At 43.4% G+C, this 22,306-nt stretch overlaps 1 protein-coding gene across 7 annotated transcripts in view; it reads right to left on the minus strand.

The window, feature by feature from the left end:
• Nucleotides 1-20,513, minus strand: part of XPO6 (exportin 6) — a 55,528-nt gene extending 35,015 nt beyond the window's left edge. For 2 of the 7 annotated variants that reach the window (XM_088657102.1, XM_035131972.3), the window contains exons 1-6: nucleotides 19,617-20,072; nucleotides 7,494-7,584; nucleotides 3,728-3,840; nucleotides 2,687-2,884; nucleotides 1,683-1,842; nucleotides 1,307-1,384 (exon numbers count right to left, since the gene is read on the minus strand). In XM_088657102.1, the coding sequence (XP_088513228.1) occupies nucleotides 1,307-1,384; nucleotides 1,683-1,842; nucleotides 2,687-2,884; nucleotides 3,728-3,840; nucleotides 7,494-7,584; nucleotides 19,617-19,619 (643 nt within the window). In that variant the 5' untranslated portion in view covers nucleotides 19,620-20,072. Of the gene's footprint in view, nucleotides 1-1,306; nucleotides 1,385-1,682; nucleotides 1,843-2,686; nucleotides 2,885-3,727; nucleotides 3,841-7,493; nucleotides 7,585-19,616; nucleotides 20,073-20,258; nucleotides 20,357-20,432 lie in introns of those variants that run through there. The other 5 variants (XM_060282470.2, XM_060282469.2, XM_088657101.1 and 2 more) reach the window with 5 other exon arrangements.
• Nucleotides 20,514-22,306: the final 1,793 nt, after the last annotated feature.

A 22,306-nucleotide genomic window follows, 5' to 3' on the forward strand; every position in this document is an offset into this window, starting at 1 on the left:
GACAGGAATGAAGAAGGAGAAAGCGCTGCTTTCTTCTCCTCCGTTCCTCTCCCGCAGCCGCCGACAGCAAGGAGACATCCTGGGGTTTGGAGAAGCGCTTGCGCAGCGCTTCTCCGAACCCTGGGACCTGTCCTTGTTGTCGCCGACAGGAAGGACGCGGGACACAAACCCCTACTTCGTCGCCGCTGCTTCGTGGCCTCCTGCCGCTCCTCTCACGGGCCAGGGAGGGTTGTGAGGAGGAGGTCTCCGCCGGCCTCCACCCTCGCTTCCCTGACGTTCTGGCCAGGAGCGGCGGTTGGAGGAGGCAGGGGGGGGGGAGAGAGTGCGCGCGTGTAGTCTCTGCTGTCCAATCCCTGTGTCGCTGGGGCACATGCGCAGTGACCCAGGGACACACGGGACAGCTTGGACGCAGGGACAACTTGCAAATTATTATATAGGATGATTAAGTTTTTCAGTTACGTGAACTACCCTACTTTTCCGTGTAAATGACTATGTTTGTTTCTTTAAAAATCATGCTAAAAAGTGGGGGTCTTCTTATACATGGATAGTGCATAGGGTGGACGTTTGATTGGCTGCTGCCACAACCGTCAGTAGCCATTGTGTGTGTTATTGGTTGCTGTGTCAATGGGCGGTGTTGACTGGTTGCCGTTGCGACAGGCGGGAGGTGGAAATTCTGACATGTGCGGGTGGGCAATTTTCGGCATTCCCCCCTAAAAAAAGCTCAACAACCCTGGGTAATCCTCCCCCCAAAAAAGCTCAACAACTCTGTGCCATCTCCCCCCATTTTCTTAAATTTGAGTCCTCCAAAACAGGGGGTGTCTTATACACAGAAAAGTATGGTAAGTTGTATTACTCCTCTCAGTTTTTGAAGCGAACAGGTATAAATCGCCACATTCTGGCACACGCTCACAAGCATTATAAATGGCACATCTGCCAAGAATGAGATGAATGAATGAATGCACGTCATCAGAAGGGTTCTTTACAACATTGCCCAAGCAGCCAGAGTGCCACTGCAGCATGGCTCCTTGCCACATTGTTGGGGTAAGTGTCAGAAGCCCTGGATCATAAGGCAGGAATCTACAATAAGGTTCCTTTTCCAGCCAGGGAACTAGGGCAATGATTGCACACCATGGACACTTTTCAATATGGTTTACAGAGTAAAAAGGTGTTGTACTGCAGCAGCCCCCCTACAGCTTGAGAAAGGAATCTCTTTTCTGTAATGGACAACAACTTCTCATAGTGCTTCCCACATAGCTAGGTCTTAATCCACAGTTCAAAAATCATTAAGGATTAGCTCAAACCTTACCACTTTCTCCCGAAGTTGGAGATGGTGGTGGAGTGGCAGCAGTGACACTGTACTTATCCCAGATGCTTTCCAAAATACCTATCAGGAAAAAAGAGCAAAATCCCCAGCAACTGCATGAGAGTTCCCATTATACCACATTGAGTAACAGTTTCATGTAAACTAAGGCTGTTCCTGCACCCGGTGAAAGCATTGTTCCAAGCCCGAGGGAGGAACTCAGTACATGCCTTGCAGCAGAGAGCTCCATATCGTTTGCTTAAATTAAAATTTGTGCTGTAATCTTAAGTCAGAGGAAGTTATGACCTTTGTCTCACCAGGGTCTGATATTATACAAGGGTGCTGCCCCCTCCACCACCACATGTCTGTCATTTCCACTAACCTGTGAGAAGCCCAAGGACAGTCTGAACCTGCTCCAGGAGCAGTTTGCGCAACTCTTCCTTCCTTGCTATGCTGAGGTCCTCCCGTGGGCATGCCAACTCTTCCGATGTTGTCTTCAGCATGATCAGCCCAAGTGGAGTTGTCGCAGGGGATTGGATCAACTGTTAGGAAAGTCAGGTTTAAGTATTAGCAGACAACAGCTTCTTTGAAGATGGAAGATAAACTACAGAGTTCTAAAGAGGGGGGCAAAAAATTTAGCCTTATCTCTACGGTGTTTTTGAACAGGGAAGCTTCTGCAGGGCAAAAATTACCTGGAATATTGAATGAGAAAAGAAAGCAAAAAATGGTACCAGCATGATACAGGAATTGGTCCTCCAGTGATGCACTCTGTTGTAACATGTAAGCGGCACCAATAATGAGATTTCTTTGCTTGGGGGACATACATTAGGTGTAACGGCTATGCAAAGTTGACAGACATTGACAAGACTGTTCTCACATAACACAATACCTGCTTTTCCTGACATGGAGATGGACTGCCATGCCAGAATAAGCAATGTGTGAAGCCTATCTAAGCAATAGTACAGATTTTTAATCATTTGCTTGAAAATACTAGCTCCCTGTGATATGGCAATTCTAATATTACGTGCATTTATAAAATGCTGTTTTCTGAGGGCAGTATATATCACATAATTCTAACAGTAACTTTGAAAATTTTAGCTATGGCACTTGGGTTCATAGCATACTCTCTTAACCAGCTTATACTAGAACTAAAAGTTAGCGGATTTTAGGCAACTGAAGATGATATATTTATATGTCAAGCCAGGCTTTAATAGAATTAATGGAATTTTAGGAAACACATCACAATTCTATCCTTTGGTTTCCCCTTCTACAAGAAAACTGAAACAGTACTGACATATTAGGCCATCATTTCTTCTCTCAAAGTTTTCATTTGGAAACATTCAAGAAAGCCAACTTCAGTCAAAGATTTTCTAGGAACTGCCTTACCTGTAAGATGTTTGTAAAGAAGTCATGGTAGAACATTGGCCAGTCTTGCCGGCCAATATCCACAATGACTTTGCAAAGTTTGTTCCTAATGAAGTAAGGCAGAGTTTTGTGGTGAGTCAAAAGAAGCTTGGGCAGGCAGCTGCGAATCTCCATTTTATCTTGTGACGGGACCCCAAGCCACATCTTGTTAATCAGGTTCTGGGGGAAGAACAAAAGAAAGTGAGGTGTCATTTTGTACCAAACTTGGGATCTTTGAAATATCTTGCTTACAGCTACTGTTAAGAGCTGACAGTCATGATATTAAATCTAGAGGCCATAATACCAAATCAAGAAAAATGCTGACTTCAGAATATTTACTTAGTAATGGCATTAAACAGTAAAATATTTGCTTACAATTGAACAATGTATTCCTAGTTAGTAAGGAGGGGAAATCGTAACCCTACTAACTGGCTCCTATAGCATGCCCCTGTTCATGGCCAGAGTAGAAAAAAATTAACCTTTTAAGGCAGCTAACAAAAAAACAAGGGATATTTTTAATGGTGATCATTAATACTAAGGCTAGACTGAAATTCTTGGGAATTATTTCATTAAATGCAATAAATAAACAAGATAATGGAAATCTGTCTGCCAAAAGGAAAACTCATCTGTAAGAATAACAGGTGACCCAACATTTCCTATCTTTAAATCAGGGTTTCAAAAATCAATTCAAACTCATCATCTCTGCTGATGGAATGGGAAGTACTCATAGTGCAAAAAGCTGTCATTAAACACAGAGCAAATAATCTGATGGTATAACGGAAGAATAATCTAAGGCAGCCTTTCCCAACCTTGGGTCCCCAGATGTTATTGGACTACAGTACCTATCACCCGCAACCATGCTGGCTAGGGCTCATGGGAGTTACAGTCCAATACCATCTGGGGAACCAGGGCCATCCATAGCCCTGGACTAGCTCGAATTATCACCACAACAGAGTTAACTGAGTGAAACAGAACTTATAAGAGGCATGCTTTGAGCAAGTTTACCCTTGCCTAGTACCTTACCTCAAACACTGTCAAACTATACATCATTACATAGTCATTTCTTGTGCTCGACAGGAAATAGAGGCAGAATCTCCAGGCGCCAATCTGCTGGGCAAAGTTGTTCAGGAGCTCCTCTGGTTAAAAACAACAACCAAAAAACTGTGTTAAAATTCATAGAATTTCAAGTCATTTGGCAATTCAATAGCTTGTTCCAAATAAACTGCACCTTACAAAGGGGGCGGGGAAGGGTTCACAGGTTATTATGCAATTGGACTTTGGGGCAACCTGGAGTACAAAATGTAGTTTACTACCTTCCTGAACATAAAAGTAAGGAAGCTCAGGACTGCTAGCTCTCTGTGTTTATCACCCAATGGTGGAAAGCAGGGAAGGCCAAGCCGCTTTCTAAAGGAAACAACAGGCTTCTGTATTTAGGTAACAGACATGGGAGTCTGGCAGGTCCAAGGATCACACTAGACATGATGGTGCTGTAAGACTGGTCTCTTTCATTGCAGCCCTGACCTGATCACATGTCAAGCAAGGAAAGGGTGTGTGTCCTGTGTGCGTTCTGTTTTGAGAACAAAGGAAGACATAGGTAAGAGGTACTAGTCTCTCTCCATGTCCACTGCTTATGCCGGGTTCATTTCTGGTACTTCTGGAAGACAAGATTGTGGGGTGAGGTAACCTGTAGAGGGAGGGGGAGCAATTTCAACTCCTCTTCCTCCTCGTGTACGCCTTTCATTCTTAAAATTAGAACTCCTGCTTTACACATGATTGCGCCAACTGCACATTTAAAGAGGTGGGTCAACCTCTGCATCTAAATTTGACTCAAAACAACTTATCCAAGGGAGTCAAGGGAAGGATAATAGGTTCTCATTATGGTTCACGTCAGACTTGAATCACCCTTCAAATGACTGGATACCCAAAGATAATGGCTCTGAACCTAGCTCATGCCTCCCCGCAGAGAAAAATTCTTTTGAAAGAGTCCTCTGGGGGCATATTGTGGTATGCAGATTATTCCCATGCTGAAATGGATGCATGAGGCAGCAGCAAGTGGGAGGAAGTAAGAACTTAACAGAGACAGTTTTGCAGTTCCACAAGAAGTGAAATAACTCACACATACTTTCTGAATTTCATTTGTACATTTCCGCTTTTGCATCTATTAAGTAAAACAAGGCACAGAGTCTATAAGGCAGGGGTACCTGACCTTTTGGGGCCCCGGTGACGCACCTAGAAATGTAAAACATTGTTGCTGGCACCATAAAATCTTAATTTCACAGAAGAACTACTGGCAATCCTCAGAAGAGTAAAAACCCTCAAACAAGCCAGTCTCCTTAAGAGTCATTGTCTCCAAAAGTGTGAGTGTCTGGAGGCGGTTGGAGAATGGATGGTGGCTAACAGATTGAGGTTGAATCCTGAAAAGACAGAAGTACTCTTTTTGGGGGACAGGAGGCAGGCCGGTGTGGAGGACTCACTGGTCCTGAATGGGGTAACTGTGCCCTTGAAGGACCAAGTGCACAGCCTGGGAGTCACTTTGGACTCACAGCTGTCCATGGAGGCACAGGTCAATTCTGTGTCCAGGGCAGCTGTTTACCAGCTCCATCTGGTATGCAGGCTGAGACCCTATTTGCCCACGGACTGTCTCGCCAGAGTGGTGCATGCTCTAGTTATCACTCGCTTGGAATACTGCAATGCACTCTATTAAAAGACGCCTGCTTCTTGGGAGAAAAGCAATGACAAACCTAGACAGCATCTTAAAAAGTAGAGACATCACCTTGCCAACAAAGGTCCGTATAGTTAAAGGTATGGTTTTCCCAGTAGTGATGTATGGAAGTGAGAGCTGGACCATAAAGAAGGCTGATCGCCGAAGAATTGATGCTTTTGAATTATGGTGCTGGAGGAGACTCTTGAGAGTCCCATGGACTGCGAGAAGATCAAACCTATCCATTCTTAAGGAAATCAGCCCTGAGTGCTCCCTGGAAGGACAGATTGTGAAGCTGAGGCTCCAATACTTTGGCCACCTCATGAGAAGAGAAGAATCCTTGGAAAAGACCCTGATGTTGGGAAAGATTGAGGGCACTAGGAGAAGGGGACGACAGAGGACGAGATGGTTGGACAGTGTTCTCGAAGCTACGAACATGAGTTTGACCAAACTGCGGGAGGCAGTGCAAGACAGGAGTGCCTGGCGTGCTGTGGTCCATGGGGTCACGAAGAGTCGGACACGACTAAACGACTAAACAACAACAACAACACTCTATGTGGGGCTATCTTTGAATGTGACCTGGAAACTACAACTAATCCAGAATGTGGCAGCTAGACTGGGAGCAGCTGCCGAGACCACATAACACCAGTCTTGAAAGACCTACATTGGCTCCCAGTACGTTTCCGAGCACAATTCAAAGTGTGGGTGCTGACCTTTAAAGCCCTAAACGGCCTCGGTCCAGTATACCTGAAGGAGCATCTCCATCCCCATTGTTCTGCCCAGACACTGAGGTCCAGTGCCGAGGGCCTTGTGGCTGTTCCCTCATTGCGAGAAGTCAAGTTACAGGGAACCAGGCAGAGGGCCTTCTTGGTAGTGGCACCCACCCTGTGGAACACCCTCCCACCAGATGTCAAAGAGAACAACAACTACCAGACTTTTAGAAGAAATCTGAAGGCAGCCCTGTTTAGGGAAGCTTTTAATGTTTGATGGATTACTTTATTTTAATGTTTTCCCAGTAGTGATGTATGGAAGTGAGAGCTGGACCATAAAGAAGGCTGATCGCCGAAGGATTGATGCTTTTGAATTATGGTGCTGGAGGAGACTCTTGAGAGTCCCATGGACTGCAAGAAGATCAAACCTATCCATTCTGAAGGAAATCAGCCCTGAGTGCTCCCTGGAAGGACAGATCCTAAAGCTGAGGCGCCAATACTTTGGCCACCTCATGAGAAGAGAAGACTCCCTGGAAAATGCCCCGATGTTGGGAAAGATTGAGGGCACAAGGAGAAGGGGACGACAGAGGACAAGATGGTTGGACAGTGTTCTCGAAGCTACCAACATGAGTTTGACCAAACTGCGGGAGGCAGTGGAAGACAGGAGTGCCTGGCGTGCTCTGGTCCATGGGGTTACGAAGAGTCGGACACGACTAAACGACAACAACAATGTTTTGTTAGAAGCAGCCCAGAGTGGCTGGGGAGGCCCAGCCACATGGGCGGGGTATAAATAATAAATTATTATTATAATTATTAAAGATAATACAAAGATTGGGAGCAAGACCTTGGCAGTGTCAGAGAGAGGGTATCTGAGGGCACTGTGATGCCCATGGGTTCCATGTTGGGGACCCCCACCTCTATGACAGCACATCATGTAGGAAATGCTTGAAGTAGTAACAATTCATTCTGAGTAGTTCACTAATTCACAGCTCAAGGGGCACTGTAACACATCCATTCATTCAGGTTCTGGGGGGCTACTAAGCAAGGCTTGATCAAGCACTTAAGCACAGATATTGGTACTTTGATCATCCAAATGACATCTGTCCTCCAGTCAAGGGAGGCCTAGGCTATGTGTTTCCAAAAGCTCTGGTTGTTTTCAAAGAGCTTTAAGCATGCAGTGAAATATGAAATGAAGTGGACATCTAAAACAATATACAATTGGGTTGCATCCAATGGTAGAACTACTCAGAGAATATCTTAGCTGGATAAAACCCACAGATTTTAACTAGGCAACCTGTTGCCTTCCTTTCAGTTGTCATGCCTAGCCAAAGCCATTTGGTTCTGAGTTTGGAGAATGGGGGAATGATACTGAGCTTACCAATCTCACGCTTCCTTTCATTAGTAGTGCAATTGTGGAAAAACTCTGTCATTAGACTCTCCAAAGCTCGCAGCGAGGCCTCTTCTGATGCCTGACAATGACATTTCAAGAACAATGTTAACATTAGGTTCCCCTAGTTCAATCTAATATTTCTCTAGGGTTTTTTTCTTTAATTAATCTATCAGGCTACCTTTGTTGGACCTAAACATTCCTTCTACCTTTCTTCTCATGTTCTCCCACCCCAAAAATTCTCCCCACACAAAAATAAAAAAACCCCAAACCCTCCTCCGTCTTGTGAGCAAAATTATGCAGTGTAGATCCATTTAAGTTTTGTGTTTACAAGCACATTTGGGCATTCTTTTTACAGAATTTGGAAGTTTGGAGACAGAGTACACAAAGCTCTTAATGGAACAAGGCTCTGTTTAAGTACCAAAGCCAGGGCTTACAGATCAAAATTGAGCATACCTAGGAAGAAGAGGCCAGGGGAATTTGCACACAAGAGAGGAAGGGATGAGTAAGGTGAGCCCAAACAAGCTCGTCTAACAGGGCCTAAGGTAAGGCTGCATGAACAACATATACCTTTAAATTACAGTGGTACCTCAGTTCCCGAACACCTCGACTGTCAAACATTTCGGAAGCCAAACACTGAAAACCCGGAAGTAAATGCTTCCATTTTCGAACGTATTTCGTAACCCAAACGTGCGCTGCGGCTTCCGCTGAGTGCAAGAAGATTATGTTCGAGAACCGAGGTACCACTGTACATTCAAATCACATGCCCCCCCTCCCCCCCCAAAAAAGAATTGTGGGCACTGTAGTTTACCCTTCAAAGAGCTACAATTCTCAGCAACTCTTAACAAACCACATTGCCTAGAATTCTTTGAGGGGAGAAATGTGCTTTGAATGTGCTCTAAGTTACAGTGTGTACACAGCCTAGTCATCTTACTAATAGTTATGGATGAACAAGATAGCTGAAGTATTGTTAGAACAGGTAAGAATTTGCTTTTTAAAATGTTACACAGAGAATGAAGCCTAACTATTGTTGCATGTTCAGTATTAAACGACAAAAGCAGGCAGCCAGAGCTCAAGGAATCCAGCATTGCAACTGTTCTAGGGAGCTTTCCAAGACTATGCCTGAAAAATATTTTTCGCTTTTAACATACAAAACTGCATTTCTAGAGTGTCCACCCTGTTACAACTGGACTTCCTCATTTTCCAATGGAAAGTAGTGGTAAGGCAAAATATACTTAACCAGTTCTGAACTCAGAAACACCTTTACAAAAGCTACATTTAGACAGGCTTACACACTGCAGTTTGTATCTTAGCAACAGAATACTGCATTTTCATATTCTCTTCATAAGCTTAAAATAGAAACCTATCCCTGAAGAATGTTTGTTGAAAGAAGGTTATTCCAATAACGATAAAGAATGGACGGTTGTCAAAACCAATCCTGCGTTTATATTCTCTAAGGACTCTAAGTTATTCTTTAATCACATTTTTGACAGCAGATGCAAAAGCAGAACTGTACACAAGTTTTTCTACCATACTTTTTCTTTGGTTCTCTAAGCTACTTTGTACAGTATGCTATTACATACAAATATTTTCGAAAAGGTTTTTGTTTAAAAATCTTTCCCGGCTCCATGCTTGGCCAGAATGCTCAGAACAGCTATTCTGTACTCCTATGCCTTGCACTGGGATTCAAACTCCAACGCCAGAAGGGGAAGGTCCCAAGTTCCACCTCCAGCATCTCCAAGTAGGGTTGGGAGGGACCTGTCTGAAACCCTAGAAAGCTGCTGCCATTCACTGTAGACAATACTGTACTGTACTGAATTAATTGACCAATTGTCTAACTCAGGTTAACAACAACAAAAGATAACTTATTGCCAAGTACTGTGTCCCACCGTAGCAGCAGACAAGTACCAGGTAGACCTTCCAAGGTTACCTTCTGAACCCTATTCTGGGAAACTGGGGTCTCTCCTAGCTTGCCATGGCTCAAACTGTTCCTTCTGATCCACTTTTCTTATCTGTAAAATGGGAATCTCAGCCATGCTGCAATTTCACCCGCAATTCCAGATGTACTCAACTCTGAATCCCATGTGCACTGCCAGACATTTACAAAAAGGATGTGTTTTAATTCCATCAGTGCATAATTCAAAATAAAAGGCTCTCTGGAAGAGGGTGCAATAAGATTTGGGGAATTTTTTTTAATAATTCCTATACTCCAGTGGGCTGGGTTCCCAGCCAGCTCTTTAGAATACAAAAGAAACTCCTTTTTTAGATTTCAGCTGCTATGTCTAAAGAGTAGTGAAGCAGTGTTAAAAACTGAGATATGAAAGCTAGGAGCTAAATGGCACCTTCAACCTAGATTATGGGCGCAACAACGGAATGTCTGGGCACGCTTTTTTATAACAAGAATACAAAACTGAAAATGAATGAACCACAGCTAAAATATTATGTTCATTTTTCACATATGCCCACCCCCCTATTATTCTTAAGAGGGTCTCTTCTCCAGTCTTCAGAGAGTAGCTGGAAGTGGGGAGGCAGGAAAAGGTCCTCCTTTCCTTCCACTCTGCAGTTTTAATCTGAAATCTTAGGCGCAGTTCAGCACCCAGAGCTCAGAAACTGCTCGAGCTAATCAAATTCCGTCACAAAATGTGCCTAGAGCAATGGGAGTTGTGAACAGTGTAGTGAAGTACTCCCTGCACCCCCAAACACTGGGACTAATGAATTCAACCTTGGTTCTGTTGGAGCATGTGCTTGGAAATGGGATATTTTTAAAAGCTGTAACATTATGAGCACAAGCTGTTAACCACATTTGTCTTCAATCAGCAGCTCAAAACAGAATATTGATTGCAACAATATATGTGAGGTAAATATGGCAAATCCTGACCAAATGCTTAACCACATGAAACACTTAAGGCCAAGGGAAACAAGCATTTTCGTTGAAGCTCTAATGCACCACACAGCCCCGAACTACTAGTCTCTCTCTTTGAGGCAGTCTCCAAGGCTGCCTCAAAGGGAGCAATGGGCCCGGAAGAAGAGTGTCGTTGAGGGTGGATGGTGAGCAGCACGTGGGGCCAGTCTCTGTGTGTACACACACCTGTTAGTTGCCCTCCCCATCCCCTTCCTCTCCCTTCAGCCCAACTGCCGTTTTCTCCTCACGCCACCTTCAACCTCAAAAAACCCATTTGCGCGCGGCATCATATACACCACAAAGCTCAACAATTTTGGGGGTGTTTTACTTTTTGAAATATGGTTTTGAAATATGAAATAAGCCTAGGTTAAGTCCAGTCAAAGGCAACTATGGGTAGCGGTCTAAACCACTGAGCCTCTTGGGCTTGCCAATCAGAAGGTTGACGGTTCGAATCCCCGTGACGGGGTGAGCTCCCGTTGCTCTGTCCCAGCACCTGCCAACCTAGCAGTTTGAAAACACGCCAGTGCAAGTAGATAAATAGGTACCGCTATGGCAGGAAGGTAAATGGCGTTTCTGTGTGCTCTGGCACTCGTCACTGTGTCCTGTTGTGCCAGAAGCGGTTTAGTCATGCTGGCCACATGACCCAGAAAGCTGTCTGTGGGCAAACACCAGCTCCCTCAGCCTGAAGTTAGAAGAGCACTGCCCCCCATAGTCACCTTTGTCTGGACTTAACCGTCCAGGGGTCATTTACCTTTTTACCTACAGTATATACAAAGGTGTGTGCTTGATTATGCTGGGTAATCTCATTTATATTAGGTCTAATTTAAGACAAACAAACTTTCATCTCCTCATCAACACAAATAAGCCTTTCTCTTTTCTGGTCTTTCATAGTTGTCAAACTTGAAAATCCTTGTTCACAACAGTACAGTATGTCGTGGAGAACTGCAGAAGAATAGCCTCTTGAAGTGAGGCATGGGTACTGCTTATGGTTGAATATAAAAATTATTTTGACACTGTACTATACTATATTACAATGAAATGCTTAAATGTTTCTTGAATCTTCCTGCCATCCTCTCCTGCCTGCCACACCAGTATGGTTGCGCTGTCACACCCGTTAAGAACCACTGATCTAACATATTTGATGTGTGCATGGTAATCATTTACAGCCTAATCTAACCACATTTTCCGACTCATGGTGTAATCTCTCACAGATCCTGAAATAAATTTTACAGCACTTTTTAGCAGAGTAGTTCAGATGAAGCCCAAACTATAAGGAAGTCACACTCTGTTTTAGTAGGGCCAGCTCAGCATGCTTTGCAGCTAGATGAGCATTTATCCAAATCTGACATTCTAGCCCCTGTACTACGAACATGAGTTTGACCAAACTGCGGGAGGCAGTGCAAGACAGGAGTGCCTGGCGTGCTATGGTCCATGGGGTCACGAATAGTCGGACACGACTAAACGACTAAACAACAACAAGCCCCTGTACTAGTTAGGTTCTCACCTTGAGTAATTCTGATAGGTAGCAAACAATTCCACAAGCTTAGAGTGCCTGCCAGTGTGAGGCTTCTTAACATAGCTTGAAATATAGATTTAGGTGCTCTTGAATCAGCCAGCCTTCTCTGAACAAGTCTACATAAACTGGCATGATTTATTCTGATAAAAGTAAGGGTATTCAAAATGTGAAGCAAACAAGGTCTGGGGGCAAGAGAATGGGTAGGCCTGATGCACTGTGTTTTCACAAACACATACAGTAATATCTTCCTTTTAAGAAATGGAGCAAAGGTTGCTTTTTTAAAAGGAGAGACCCAAGTTTACTTAGAAGTGACATGGAAGCGAGGGGGCTGGGCGGCGGCAGGGGGGAACGTACACTAATCTTCAACTGGAGGATCACGGTCTGATCCAAGGTAGGTCACAACAGGAACACCACCCTCATGCAAATATATGACAAAATATTTTTAAGGGTCCCCAAATGAATGTTGGGGTTAAAAGTGGGTCTGAAAAGATTGAAGATACCTGTCTTATTACATTCTTCTTTTGCTCCCTCCACACCCCCGTGATGAACTCAAGGGTTTTAGGCGGTCTCCCAACCAGGCACAAACCAGATTCACATATGCTTAGCTTTAGCAAGGTAGCCACAGAATATGCCTTCTGGCCCCACCCCCCTGGGATACTCAAGTAGTCAGACCAGGTCAAAATAAATCAAGAGTGCATCTAGATTTAATGGAGTGCCCTCCACTAAGGAAAAGTGCTAAAGTCAGTCTGGCCAGATTTGAGAAGATTGAGGGAATCGGGTTTCTTATGCAAGCATACGGGTATATCACAGCACAGGTAATTAGGTGTTAGGGTAGTGCTTTGACAAGTACTCAAATGTTCTGGGTCAAGTTCTTAATTGACAATCACACCAGGGGATGTAAACTGAACCCAGCTCTCTTCTGGGGTTTCTCAGGATAGTTAGAACAGCATTCCTCACACTGCTCCTGGTAAATACAGCACACTCAAAAGGTTATCCAGCCAGCTAATAGAAAACAAATATTAACAGGCATTAAAGAGATCCTTCACCACCTCCACTTAGGCATCTTTCCCCAGTGGACACATGCTAGAGCCAAACTACCTTTCTAAATCAGTGGGGAACAACATAGAACTTGATAAAGAAAAACACAACACACTTCTTACCAGAAAGATCAATCACAAAGTGGGGACTGAAAACAAAGAATTGCATGGAGTTCATATTAAATTACTTGGACAAGCAGGAATGTTGTCTTTGATAGCAGAGGAGAAATACTGAAATAACAGACTCCAGTGGTTTTAGATGTGTGTCATAGCGAAGCTGTAATGAAGAAGAGCAGTGCCCTCTCATTACACACAGTACACAAAATACACCCAATATGTTTCCTCAGTTCAGTCTGCTTGTTCCACTATTTCTCCCTATGTAGATTCTTAAGCTACTTTTGAGGAAGTGGGTGGAAGATACACATCCGTCACTTCAATAGTCAGACATATTCAGTGAGAAAAAGCCTGAAGAAAAACGCTGAGCACCTGTCTGAGATGAAAACTTCAAATCTGGTTTTGCACACACATTTTAATCAGGGGCCCATCAATTTTGACTGGCCTTGGTAGCTGGCCACATTTCTGCTTGCCCTGATCCTGATCCCCTGAAGAAGGAAAGGCAGTGGCTTGTATGGCAGCTGCTCAAGGTCCACTGCAAGTTGTGAGGAGGGAAGGCGGGGGTTCTTTGCTTTTCCACAATGCTGAACTGCAAAGAGGTGACAGTTCATGCCTGTTGTGCTGAGTATAGACATTCCAGCAATCAGAGAAAAGTCTCGCTGCTCTCAAAGTATTTGCATGGCTTAGGAAACCACCAGGGAGATTCTCTATCCTTTTCTTGGTTCAGTAGTAGTATAGGAATTCTCCTTGATATTGCCCTCACTAAATTACCTTGACTACAGTGTTAGAAACTGGGATAGAATGAAGATCATGTACAGATGGTATTTAACACCAGTAAAATTATCCAAGATGTATAGAATGAGTAGCAAAATATGCTGGAAATGTAAAGATAAAGAGGGTGAATTTTATCATATGTGGTGGACATGCAAAAAAGTAAAAAGATTTTGGGAAATAATATATAATGAACTGAAAAAGATTTTTAAGTATACCTTTCCCAAAAAACTGGAGGCTTTTCTATTAGGACTCATAGGAGAGGAGATTGCAAAGGGAGATCAAAAATTATTTATGTAAAGTCCTAGCTACAACCGCGGCTAGGACTTTATTAGCCCAAAAATGGAAAGTACAGGAGTTACCGACGATTGAGGAGTGGCAGACGAAAATGATTAACTATGCAGAGTTAGCTAAGTTGACCTGTGGGATCCGAAACCAGGGAGAGACAAGGTTCCAAAAGGAATGGAGTAAATTTGTGGACTATATGGAGAAGAACTGTAGAAGTTTGAAGACACTTGCAGGACTGAAATAAATCCTACGAACTGACTTTAAGTAGGTGGACCAAAAGGAACTGCGAGATAAGAGTGGGAAAGAAAACTGAATGATGGGAGGGAAGGAAGTCAAAGCTCGGCAGAGCAAGAGAAGTAGAATAGTTGAATAGATGATAAAATGGGGGGAAATTTTGTTGTTGTTTGTTGTTGTGTTTGTTGTTTATTGTTTTGTTGTTGTTGAATGTTGTTTATTTGGAAAATTTAATAAAAAATATCTTTTTAAAAAAGAAAGAAACTGGGATAGAAAAGCTAGGAGCCAAATGGCTCGTGAGATCTGGGTTGTGGGTGCAAAAACAGAATGTTTAGTTGCCATGGGGGTGGGTCAGTAACACTTTCTTTTTTTTATTTTGATAAGCATGAAGTACTACACAATTCACATAAGCGACACATTGTTAACATCACATTTTAACAGAAATTGTTAATACAGTACATGTTTAATTTGGTGTTTACAATAAAAATATTGGTATCATACTTCAGTTTTCAAAACACTCTACTCTTTATTGTTCAACATACTGCCTATCCTTAACATATACTTCAAGGCTTCAAAGCACATACATTTCAGTAATCCTTGAGTGTCAGTCTGGTGCAAAAAATGGCACCCAGACCTTTTGACGTGCTCGCAAATGGAGAATCTTTAGGCACGAAATGCGCCTGGCTTCCTGCTAATTTCAAACCCTGCTCATCCAATAGGTGAATGCGATGTTAACAATCGTTACAGGGGAAAGTGGCATGAGAAGCAGGAAATCACTTGGGTATGACATAACCTATGGGTAGAAGTGATTGCTCTCCTGTGCATGAGCCTGTTCAATAACTTATCCCACACCCAAGACCTTTTCGTCCCCTGCATTCAACAGAAACTTGGTTTGCAGAGATGGTGGAGAGAGCCAGGGTGGATTTGATTTAAATCAAACTGATTTAAATCACGATTTAAATCACGATTTAAATCACTAGTCAGTAAGGCTTGATTTAAATCATAGTTGATTTAAATCATAAAGACTAATTCTTGCTGGTATAACTTTATTATGCAAGTAGATGAAGATTTTTAGAATAACAACTTTTCATATTAGTTTTTTTATCCCCAGTTTAATAGGTTAATCATTCATATTTGGACAACTTTACTGTTGTACTTAGGAAGGAGAAAAATAATCATTACCTTAATAATAACAATTTAAATAGATTTATTCAACTGAAACAATAACATTTCAGCAAATGTTATTTGCTTAAACAAACATCCATGTTTGTTAACTAATTTGGCTAAACAAAAACAAAATATATATATATTAAGAAACTTAGACTGTCAGCCCAGCCTACACATGAAAAACTTAAATACTGTCCAAACAATCAGAAAAATATTGTTTCTATTCTATTCACTGAACTTCTTGAAACTTAGCACTGAAGGGGTTGCTTCTGTATTCATAGGTTTGTAGAACAATAGGATTAAGGTCTTTTTCTCAACTCTGTTCATGTTATAACATTTTTGCTGTGAAGAAGAGGCATGTGATCTCTGTTGAGTCAAATACAGTTTTGAGAACTGCAAAAGTAAACCAAGCACCTGTGATAATATCTTGTAGGCAGAGAAACTGCCCAATAATCTTACAAAAACCTCTGGAAGAGGTGAATGGATTAATGGAATTTATTTACCCCATAAATTAAACATATACAACCTTATACTACATAATTAAAAAAACTAATCTTTATTTCATGATGGAATAACCTTTGGATGGTAATATTCTTTCCTCAAAAAGCATTTTATTTAAAAAAATCCAATTTAAAGCAAAAAAATCGATTTAAATCAAAAAAATCCGATTTAAATCAAAAAAATCCGATTTAAATCAAAAAAATCCGATTTTTTTGATTTTTTTAAAAAAATCATTGATTTTTATCCACCCTGGAGAGAGCCATTTCCTTCATACTGCCCAAACTGTGGAATGATCTCCTAAGTCTAAGAGAGGCATTTCTGCCCCACTTGTTGCCCCTTTTAAAGAGGCTTTGAAACCTGCATTATTCCAGCAGCATTTTTTATACTCAGGCCTTGCTTGGTTTATTTTGCTGCTTTGGCTTTTTTTTGTCATTCTACCAGCATTGTTCAACTGCATTTCATATTGCTTATTCATAGTGTTTTAACTTTAAAGTTGTTGTACTGTAAGCTGCTTTTGAGTGGCATATGCCACTCAAAGGTGAGACATTAAATTTCATTATAAATAAATAACTTTAATTAAAACTTTTAGAGCTAGGTGCTAACAATACAATGAACTATACATTGTATCATGAATTCTAGTCCCATCTCTGCTATGAACCTTATGGATGTCTTTAGGCAACCTATCAACCTTTTATCCCTGCTTCCTCTCCACCACTGCAATGTGAGGATAAGAATATTGACCTATATACTGTATAAAGATTATTGAGATAACATGGTATAATGGGGCACAGGTTAAAAATTCCTCTCTGCCATGAAACTAAGTGGGGTACTCAGGGAGTCTTTATCTCACATCCTAACCTGAGAGGGCTGTTGTAAACTGGCATAATCCTTTTGTACACCATCCTAGGCTTCTGCAATAATGTAAGCACTCTAAATACCCTGCTCAGTGCTCTGCAAATGCTATTGTTGCCATCAACAATATCAGGATTTCACAATTCCGCTTGCCATGGCAAGTGCTCTGCTGCCCTCTGACGAGCCCCCAAGCTTCCTCCCAACCTTGGAAATGGAGAGAGGGACTGGAAAGATTACCACAGTTGTGCTCACCTTCTAGTGATAATTCTCCATCTTCATGATAGCATACCTGGCACTTGGGTTTTGGTACTGCACCTTCAAAAGCATAACACCCTTTTCATGGCGACAACACCATACCCCTAATGTGAGAGTCCTGAAGACCAAAAACTTTTGGTTGGCTACCAAGACCAGTCAAAGTTTGTGGACCCCCAATTGTCACCACCATCATCAAAACACTACCTGTGCCAGCAAGTGCTTTAACCATACATGCTTCTTTTCAATGGAAGATGGTTCTAACTAGTGGCCTTTATAGCAGCAAAAAGCTCTTTGGTCAATGATCAAAACAGCACTCTGCTGCAGAATTATACTAAAGACACAGCATGCTCCACCTCTCACTTACAACTTGGAGAAAAGAATTCAATAGATCAAGTCAGTATGAGTCAAGTTGCTGAAAGAGAACAGGAAATAAAGTGGCAATGAACAATTCTAGCTTTGAGTCTCATGCATAGAAGTGCAATGATTAAGCCATCCAATTTATATAAGAGTGGGGTGTGTTTGGTGGAGGAATGTTCGTGTATACATGGAATTTTCTCTTGGATAGAATGCTTAAATAAGAGGGAGAAGTATATGACTATAAACATTCAAGGCACCCAGTAGTCCAAAGGCAGCTAAATATTTGAGGCCAGGTCTGAAGAAGCCATTGAAAAAAGTGTCATCCATTTTTCAAATGACACACAATAGCATCATTTGCTGCAGAGTCTCTCCAACTCTTATTACTACATCCATGTCTCTCATGGTTGGTTACTTGCTTGCATTTTTAAAATTCTTTTGACACAAATTCCTCTCATCCGCTTAACAGATTGGGATGGCCTAGCATCAACTGTTCATGCTCTGGTGACCTCCCACCTGGAGGACCACTACAATTTGCTTTACTGTACTATCTTCGCAGTCTGGAGACTACAGTTAGTGAAGAATGTGGCTGCTATACTGTTAAGTGGGGTAGACCAGTGGGACCACTGATCCTTAGAGCACTGCACTGTCAATCAGTGAACGACTGGCAACTATTCAACATATTAGTACTAGCAAACAAAGCCCTAAATGGCTCAGGACCCAAGTACCAAAAAGAGTGTATTTTCCAGTATCAGTCACCTTGGGCCTTATGGCCACCAGAGGAGGCCACATTGGTGGTGACCCATGTAATGGTGTTCTTGGTGGTGGTTCCACATTTTTTTGAGGTTTTAACTGTACAGTATTGCTTTAGTAATCACATGTTTGCTGCCCCTGGACTCTTTTGAATGGGCAGAAGCTACTTTTAATGAAAAAATGAGCATTTCAATTTACCCATACCCAACTGATTGTACAACCATGTGGTGGCCAAGGTTGAACACACCACAGCAATGCAAATTTATAGACCTCACAGTTTACTATTCTTTGTGCAAGTAGCTCTAGAGACACACAAAGGCAGCATGGAAAGCTTAGTTCAGGCATAGGCAAACTCGGCCCTCCAGATGTTTTGGGACTACAGCTCCCATCATTCCTGAGTCTAACCACTGGTCCTGTTAGCTAGGGGTGATAGGAGTGGTAGCCAAGTTTGCATATGCCTGGCTTAGTTAGTCAAACCACCTACAGTACATGCCAACTTCAGTGCCAAGATGCTTGAAAGCTGTATTCTTGAGTACAGTATATGAGGCAATGTACATTTACCTAGGACAGATTCCAGCCAGATACTAAATTGAAAACCATGAAAATCAAAACATGGATTTTCAGTCTCCAACATATAAAACTTCCCAAACCCTCAACAGACTTGTCTCCAAACAAGTCAATACAACTGCAAGATTAGAGGATTAAGACTGCAGATTAGATAGTGAGTCCATTTCCAAATGTCAACCCTTTATTTAATTTCCAGAATGGTTTCTGCAGCTCTGCAGATGCATAAACTAATATTCCTCCTTAAGGCCCTGGCTCTGCATAAAGGACTCTTCCTTGATGACAACCAGCTACCTATGACAGCTGACAGGGAATAATATCAGAATCCTAAGTCGCAAAGTTCACCAATGTCCAATATGCTTTGTTAGCACACTATTAGGCTCTGAAGCCAGTCCTTTGAAACACGACTCAACTGCAGGTACCCAGGTACCTTCCAACAACAGCATCTTACTGGAATGCTTTTAAATTCCTTTAACATACTTGGAAAGATATCCATCAGCAAAGCATCCACTCAGAATTGTTACTAACATGCAGCCTTAGGCAAATCTATCTCTAGGCCTAAGCACCACACCCTCCAATTCTTTACAATGAGGATAACACCACTTTCTTTATAAAAAAAAAAGAATTGAGACAAAATGTTCTGAACACTTGAAATGCACAATATATGCTAAGCATTATTATACTCCCAAGATACACATATGGCAATACAGCACATGTGACACATATGGCAGTGTATCACATATAACAAGATATCACACATGATCACACTATCAGAAACAACCCAATATACTACATTTAAAACTTACCATTGTGGCTGGGGAGGCGTCTGGGATGATTTGGGCTCTTGAGAGCTTGGCTTCTTCCCCTCCCCTAGCTCATGTCATTGTCCAAGAGGTAGCTTCCTAGGAGGACCGTCTTCCTCCATTAGGGTAAAAAAAATTAAAAATGGGAGAGTGGGAAGAAATCACCCACCCTACCCTCTTTTCACTCCCTGCCTTTGGCTTCAGGAACCCATCGGAGCGCAGTAGTTAGCAGAAATATTTTATTATTATTATTATTATTTTTAAAAAACACCCCTAACTTCCCCGTTTTCTAAAAAGGAGGTCTTCAGAGCAGGGTATTTATGCAATGGGTTTAAAAACCAGAGATCTCCCAGGCACTCCAGTGCAACCAGAGGCCTACCCACGGCGGGGGAGACACACGCAGTGTATTCTCTGGGTGGGAATGAAAAGGAGGATCCTTTCAGAGAGGGAACAGGGGGGGGGAGGTCTGAGGGCCTGTGCTTGGTGCTGCCTATCTCTTGTTGGTTGGGGGGGGCGTTGGGTGCCTCTTAGGAAGGAAGTGGGGCCTTCCTGCCTGGTGGGGCCTGCCTGTCCCTAGGAACCCACCTTCGCCCCCTTTCCTAGCCCCCTCCTCCCTTCAGCTCACACAACCCCTGTGCAAGTCACCGCTGAGCCTTCCTCAGAGCGCTCCCCCTCCTTTATCTCCGGGTGGGTTTTCCTCCTCCTCCTCCTTCCTCTCAGCCTCCGGGGTTGGGGGAGGGGAACCACCACCACCACCACCAACCAACGCTGCTGCTCCTGTGCTAACGCCCCGCCCACCTCGCGCACGGCCCCGCCCACCTCGCGCACGGCCCCGCGACCACAAACTCTCTTCCTCTCTTCCCACCCAGCCCGCGCCGACCTCGGCCTTCCTTCTGTGACGTAACAGGAAGCGACCTGCGAGGGCGGATCCCGACAGGCGCGCGCGGCGGAGCGGGCCCGGGCCAACGACCAATCCCGGAAGGGCAGGGGGGTGACGCCACGACGCGCGCGCTTCGGCAAAACCCCAAACAGCCAAGGCGCCGCATAGCGAGCGACCGCGGAGGGAGAGGCGAAAGTGGTTTGTCCCCTCCTCCTAACCAAAAAATTAACCCTTTTAACCTGCTGCTTTGAGGGCACAGCAAGAGGGTCTTCCTCAGAAACAATAAAGGCGGAGAAAGAGCTTCTTCCCACCAACAAGCGGTCTGCCTACCTCGCTTCTTACTGCCCACCCCGCAACTCAAATGAGATTCCTCTGCTCTGACAGTTTGCGTGTGGAGAAATAAAATAGGTCTGTGTGGCGGTGAGGAGGAATTAAAGAACCTTTTAATGAGGGTGAAAGAGGAGAGCGCAAAATATGGTCTGAAGCTCAACATAAAAAAACCCCAAGGTCATGGCCACTGGTCCCGCCACCTCCTGGCAAATAGAAGGGGAAGAAATGGAGGCAGTGAGAGATTTTACTTTCTTGGGTTCCATGATCACTGCAGATAGTGACAGCAGTCACGAAATCAAAAGGCACCTGCTTCTTGGGAGAAAAGTGATGACAAACCTAGACAGCATATTAAAAAGCAGAGACACCACCTTGCTGACAAAGGTCCGTATAGTTAAAGCTATGGTTTTCCCAGTAGTGATGTATAGAAGTGAGAGCTGGACCATAAAGAAGGCTGATCACCGAAGAATTGATGCTTTTGAATTATGGTGCTGGAGGAGACTCTTGAGAGTCCCATGGACTGCAAGAAAATCAAACCTATCCATTCTTAAGGAAATCAGCCCTGAGTGCTCACTGGAAGGACAGATCCTAAAGCTGAGGCGCCAATACTTTGGCCACTTCATGAGAAGAGAAGACTCCCTGGAAAAGGCCCTGATGCTGGGAAAGATTGAGGGCACAAGGAGAAGGGGATGACAGAGGACAAGATGGTTAGACAGTGTTCTCAAAGCTACCAACATGAGTCTGACCAAACTGTGGGAGGCAGTGGAAGACAGGAGTGCCTGGCGAGTCGGACACGACTAAACGACTAAACAACAAGTGTGGTGGTAGCCAATGCTAGTCTTACTCAGAGCAGACCACTGAACTCCCTGCTAATGAACTCCCCCCTGTTGCCTTATTGGCTTTTGGTGGGTGTACTGCGTTGCGCCCGCCAGGCGCCCTAATGACACTGAGGGTTGAGTTCAGAGAAAGAGTTTAATTCTCTATATAGAGAGACCCTCTCTTCACGACAAGAGCAAAGAAAGACAGTTTGCATGAGGCTTTTATCCACTTTTGGGCTCCTTTCCCCCCTCCCCATGAATCCATTCTGTAAGTGTGTGCAAGTAAAGGGGTCAAGGGTTACATATACAGGAAGATTCCTTTCCTGCACCTTATCATACACGTTGTCAATGTAAAACTCAGCAAAGCCTTCAGCGGTACCATCAGCCTTCAGCAAGGCTGGTCTGAGCGTCAGGCTGGAAGTGCATCATCCGCTGATAAGCCCCTCGTTCTGTCTTCCAGACAAGGCCAGTCACTGGCCTTGATAGCTAGCAGGGCATCCTGTCATCCTGCCTGTCTCGCACTTTGGCACAGAGGCATTGAAAGACACTTGATGCATTTAAAGAGAAAAGCAAGCATCTAAGGAATATGGGACTGAGCCACACAGTCAGGACTATACAATGCAGGCAATGCAAACTATATGATCACATTTAGCTCAATAATACAATTA

This window comes from Zootoca vivipara, chromosome 13, assembly GCF_965207765.1.
Source record: "Zootoca vivipara chromosome 13, rZooViv2.hap1.1, whole genome shotgun sequence".
Taxonomy (NCBI): domain Eukaryota; kingdom Metazoa; phylum Chordata; class Lepidosauria; order Squamata; family Lacertidae; genus Zootoca; species Zootoca vivipara.